A 5,532-nucleotide genomic window follows, 5' to 3' on the forward strand; every position below is an offset into this window, starting at 1 on the left:
CATCAATTTTTTTTGTATTTAGCAGCATACAATATTGGCAACCTTAATTTTTCCTTCTACAGTACCCACAGAGAATATTTCCCCTGTGTTCTGACTAAAACTTTTTCAGTGCCCAGAGAAAGGACAGTTTAGATGGCAATTGAGTGAAGTAGTTTTCTATCAAACAAACTGTTTCTATTTATAGTAATATGGACAAAATAGCTATATAACAAAAGCAAGTTATCCTCTCGGATTTTAATAGGGATTTACCTTTCACTAAAAGGAAAAATGATACCACTAAGATGCTACATTTAATTTTGTCATTCACTGGGCAGCTAGGTGATAAAATGGATAAAGCACCGGCCCTGGAATCAGGAGTACGTGAGCTCAAATCCAGCCTCAGACACTTAATAATTGCCTAGCTGTGTGACCTTGAGCAAGTCACTCAACCCCATTGCCGCAAAAAATTTAATTTTGTCATTCAAAAAGAGTTTTTATTAGTATTTAACTCTTTTCCTCTGTGATCATATAAATCATTTTCTTTTTCTTTTTTTAACACTGCAAAAAGGTAATCTCTATTTACAGAAGAAGGATTTAAAGACATGCTTTTTTTTTTACAAATAGATGTAGAACAGGAATTGTCCACTTTTTAAAAACTCTTTACATATTTATCTTCAGGATTTCCACCCTCCACTATTAAAACCCTCCCGACGGGCAGTATCACAGTCATTTTTCTACTTGACTCTCCAAATGAGATTCCATCATTTCTTCATCTTCTGGCCCTGGCTCTCCCGGAAAGTCTCTTTGCGCACAAGTCAAGCGACCCGCAATTGAGAAAAAAAACAAAAAACACAAAAAACACAAAACAACCTAAAGATCCCCTCCCCCCAGTGTCAATCTGTGCATAGTTCATTCATCACTGTCTGACAGCGTCTCATATTGTGAGGACAGCAGCGGAGCGGGCTCTCGTTCCCATATATCCTGTTTGGTGGGTGAGCAGCTGCTTGGCTCGCAGATGAGGGGGCACATGCGATCGATGTTGGCGGTGTACCGCTGGGCATCCGCATCGTCAAAGGGTTGAAAGGGAACTGCGTTGAACCTGTTGAAGAGGACCTATCTTCCCAGGCCCATACAGGTGTCTGCCTGTGGTAATCTCCTTCTGAATGGACAGAGGAAACCGAAGAAGGTCGTTCAGTTCCTAAGTAGCCCTGCCCAGGAAGAGGCGATTCAGACTTTCTATTATTTGATTTGCCAAGTAACTTCGGTTTGCCAACTCCCCCCGCCAGAATTCGGTGATGGATTTGTTTCCTCTCTACTTGTTTCACTATGAACCAACATGGATGTGTTTGAACCAGTCGGTACTACTCCCATAGTTTGGGTCAAAACGACACCATGATCTTCTCCTTTGTCATCAAAATTTCCCATGAGAGCTTTCCTTATTATATCTTCTAGACCCAGATTACTGGCAGGAGCCGCAAAAGAATGACCTCTAGAACTGATTAAGATTTCAGTTCCCTGCTGAGCAGCTGCCATGTCAGAGTCACCTCCACCAGAGGAGTTCAACTTACGAAAAATTTCTTGCTTCTTTGATTTCACCATGGGGGAATTGTTTTCCAGCTTGGTGAAGAAGGAAAGCAGATAACTTATGCTTCCTGGTGAGCGGGAATCAATCATTTTCTTTAATCTTCTATTATCCTATTAAGCACGAAAATATCTTCTGGCTTTTTCAGAGAGGTGAAATAACTCAAGCAATTGCCTTCTAAGAGATGCAAGAATTTTAAACAGCTCAACAGGCTTCCAAAATAATGAAAAACAGTTTGCTGCACTTCTTTGAAACAGCATACTAATAGGAATAACAACCCTAAAGAGATGAAGTTTTGAATGTCTATTTAGGAAAATGGGATAGTCTCCAAATTCATGACTGGTATTCGCAATTAATTTTTCTCTGTGTCTTTCTCTGCAGAGGTTTAAGGAAAACATGTGTGAACTTTCTTGCTGGAGGATAAAATGAATTATTCAGATTAAAACTCTTTCATGACACCTCTAGAACAGATTGAGTCTAAGTACTATTAAGAATATATTTCATACTTTCAGGATTCTAGTTATTAATGGTCTAGAAAGGCAATAGGGAAGAAGAGAGGTCACAAGATGAGAGAAATAATCCAGATCCTTGAACATATCTAGGTCAGGACTTCCTTATCATTTTTGATTCACAAAACTTTTTACCAATACAGAATGGGGTTTTTTTTAGGTTTTTTGCAAGGCAAATGGGGTTAAGTGGCTTGCCCAAGGCCACACAGCTAGGTAATTATTAAGTGTCTGAGACCAGATTTGAACCCGGGTACTCCTGACTCCAGGGCTGGTGCTTTATCCACTGCGCCACCTAGCAGCCCCCCAGAATTTTTTTAAATAAACAAAGGAGATACTAAAGTTCTTAAATAATTGGAAAAATGCTAAATTTCAAAGGTTAGTGAAAATAAAAATGCAATTTTCCCTATCCAAATTTATAAACCTACATCTATCAATAAACCTCTAAAGGGATTCATACACTCAAAGGCAAAGAAGACCCTCTGATCTAGATTTTGGTCAGTGATTGGTTATGAATATGTTCAATTAATCCTTTATTTATTTCTTCTTCTATTAGCTACAGTTATCAATCTTGATCTATTTGTTGGGGAAATTTGGAAGGTATATTTCTATAAAATTATTTGAGCTTGGTCAAGAAAATAATAAGTTGAGTACAAGGTACATGATTGAGATAGGAAAGGACAGTTTGTTTACTTTTTTTCCCCTTTTTAAATGGTATTTTTTTCCACAACTACACACCAAAAAAATTTTAGCATTCATTTTTATTATAGAAATATTTTACTATAGAAATATTTATAAATATTTATAAATATTTAGTTTTCTCAACTACATACAATGGTAGTTTTTAACCAATCATTGTTTGCAAGGTTTTGAATTTTACAATTTTTCTCCCTCCCTCCCTTCCCTCCCCTCTCCTCCTGATGGAAAGCAATCTCACAAACATACATTGGTAACCATGCTTAAATATAGATTGAAACTGAATGTGTTGTGAGAGAAGAATCAGATCCAAAAGGAAGAAAGAAAACATTAGAGATAACAAAATCACATAATACATGACAACTTTTTGAAGTTGAAGAAACAAGCTTTGGTCTTCATTTAAACTACACAGTTTCTTTTCTGGATATGGATGGTATTTTCCATCACAGGTCCCTTAAAATTGTCTTTGATTATTGTGCTGCTGAAATGAACAAGTCCATCAAGGTTGATCATCACCTCCTGTTGTTGTTAGTGTGTCTCATGTTCTTCTGGTTCGGCTCACTTCACTCAGCATCAATTCATATAAGTCTTTCCAGGTTTTTCTGAAATCCCATCCCACATGTTTTCTTATAAAAGAATAGTTTTCTGTCACATACACATACCACAATTTGTTCAACCATCCCAATAGATGGCCATCACCTCAATTTCCAATTCTTTGCCACTACAAAAAGAGCTTTTAGCATTAATTTTTACAAGATTTTGAGTTCCAAATTTTTCTCCCTCATTTCCTCCCCTCCCTTCTTCTGACAATGGTAGGCAGTTTAATATAGTTTGTACATGTACATGTAAAACGTATTTCCATAATATTCTCATTTGTGGAAGAAGAAACAGATAAAAATAATTATGAGAAAGAATAAATTAATTGAAACAATATATTTTGATCTGCATTCAAAGTTCATCAGTTCTTTGTCTGGATGTGGAATGAGTTCTTTGTACTTGTCTTACTTAGATCATTGTATTGCTGAGAAGAGCTGGGTCATTCAAAGCTGTTCATCACACAGTGTTGCTGATATTGTGTACATTGTTTTCCTAATTCTGCTCATTTCACTTTGCATCAAATCTTTCCAGGTTTGTTGCCTGTTTTTCCTTTCTTACTGTACAATAGTATTCCTTTACATTCATATACTACAGCTAATTCCTAATTGGTGGGCATCACCTCTATTTGAAAAAGGTTTCTAAAATATATTTGTGCACATGTGGGTCCTTTTCTCTTTTTATGATCTCTTTTGGATACAAACCTAGTAGTGGTATTGATGGATGAAAGGATAGTCATAGTTTGGTTACTCTTCAAGCCTAGTTCCAATTGCTGTCCAGAATGGTTGGATCAGTTCACATCTCCACTAACAGTACACTAATGTCCAAATTTTTCCATATCCTCTCCAATATGAATCATTTTCCTTTTTTGGCATATTAGGCAATCTAATATATGCAAGATTGTGTCTCAGAGCTGTTTAATTTCCATTTCTCCAGTTAAAAGTTATTTGGAGTACTTCTTCATATACCTACAAATAGCTTTTATTTCTTCATCTGAAAACTGTCTGTTCATATCCTTTGACCATTTATCAATTGGTGAATGACTTGGATTCTTATAAATTTGACTCAGTTCTCTATATATTTGTGAAATGAGGTCTTTATCAGAGAGATACAGCATTCTACTTTCCTTCTGATCTAGGTTGCTTTAGTTTTGTGTGTGCAAAAGTTTTTGTTAATTTAATATAATCAAAATTATCTATTTTATATTTCATTATGTTCTCTATCTTTTGTTCAATCATGAATTCTTCTATTCCCACATAGTTCTGTCAAGTAGATTCTTCCTTGTTCTTCTAATTTGCTTATAGTGTCAACTTTTAAGTCTAAATCACATATACATTTTGACTTTATCTTGATAAAAGATGTGAGATTTTGGTCTATATCTAGTTTGTGTCGAAAAATTCAATTTATTCAGATGTTTCAAGGAAGACTTAGAATTGTGTCACAGGGAAAACAAAAAGTAGGCAAAAGTGAAAATGATTCCATCATCTATTCTTTTTTCCTTTTTTCAAGAACTATAGGAATGCCTAATGAAATAGAATTAGTGGGAGGATTCCATTATGTTGACTACAGGGAGGAACTGTCCAGCAAAAAAAAAGGAAAAAGAACAACCAACTCTTGAAGTCCTTAGAAGTAAAGCAATCTGCCCAAGGTCACATAGTAAGAATGATAGGATCACCTCATTTCAAAGATGAGAAAAAATGTGTTTGAGGGAGGTCAGGTAACTTGTCCTAAATCAAGAAAGTATTACAAAGACAACAATCTTTATACTATCTTTGTTTTACATTTGAAACAAAATATGAAGCCATATATAAATCGTAAATGCTAAATGATTATTTTTATTTAATAGTATAAAAAGATAGCACTTTTCATAATTTATAAAAATGCTACTGTTAATATATTCTGTGACTTTGTCTGTCTGTATATCTGTCTGTCTGTCTCTCTCTCTCTCTCTCACACACACACACACACACACACACACACACACACAAATGTATGAATTCATGAATGCACCTGCATATAGACTGTTAGAAACCACAATTATTATACTGAGCTAGCCACTGGACTCGTAGTGCCTTTGTATTTTTTTCTTTAGGCATTGTGTTTGAGGTACACATTGAACTAAGTGTTCCCAGGAATCAGTGAAGGTGTCAAGCTCTCACTCTTTCAATAATAACA

General features: G+C 35.5%; 1 protein-coding gene across 1 annotated transcript; it reads right to left on the reverse strand.

Moving 5' to 3' along the window:
* Positions 1-888: 888 nt before the first annotated feature.
* On the reverse strand, positions 889-1,653 carry LOC141489335 (nuclear receptor corepressor 1-like). Its single transcript, XM_074190027.1, is given in 3 exon segments — positions 889-957; positions 960-1,256; positions 1,258-1,653. Coding segments are annotated over 3 exon segments (762 nt in total).
* Positions 1,654-5,532: the final 3,879 nt, after the last annotated feature.

This window comes from Macrotis lagotis, chromosome 5 (genome assembly GCF_037893015.1).
Source record: "Macrotis lagotis isolate mMagLag1 chromosome 5, bilby.v1.9.chrom.fasta, whole genome shotgun sequence".
NCBI classification, from domain to species: Eukaryota; Metazoa; Chordata; class Mammalia; order Peramelemorphia; family Peramelidae; genus Macrotis; species Macrotis lagotis.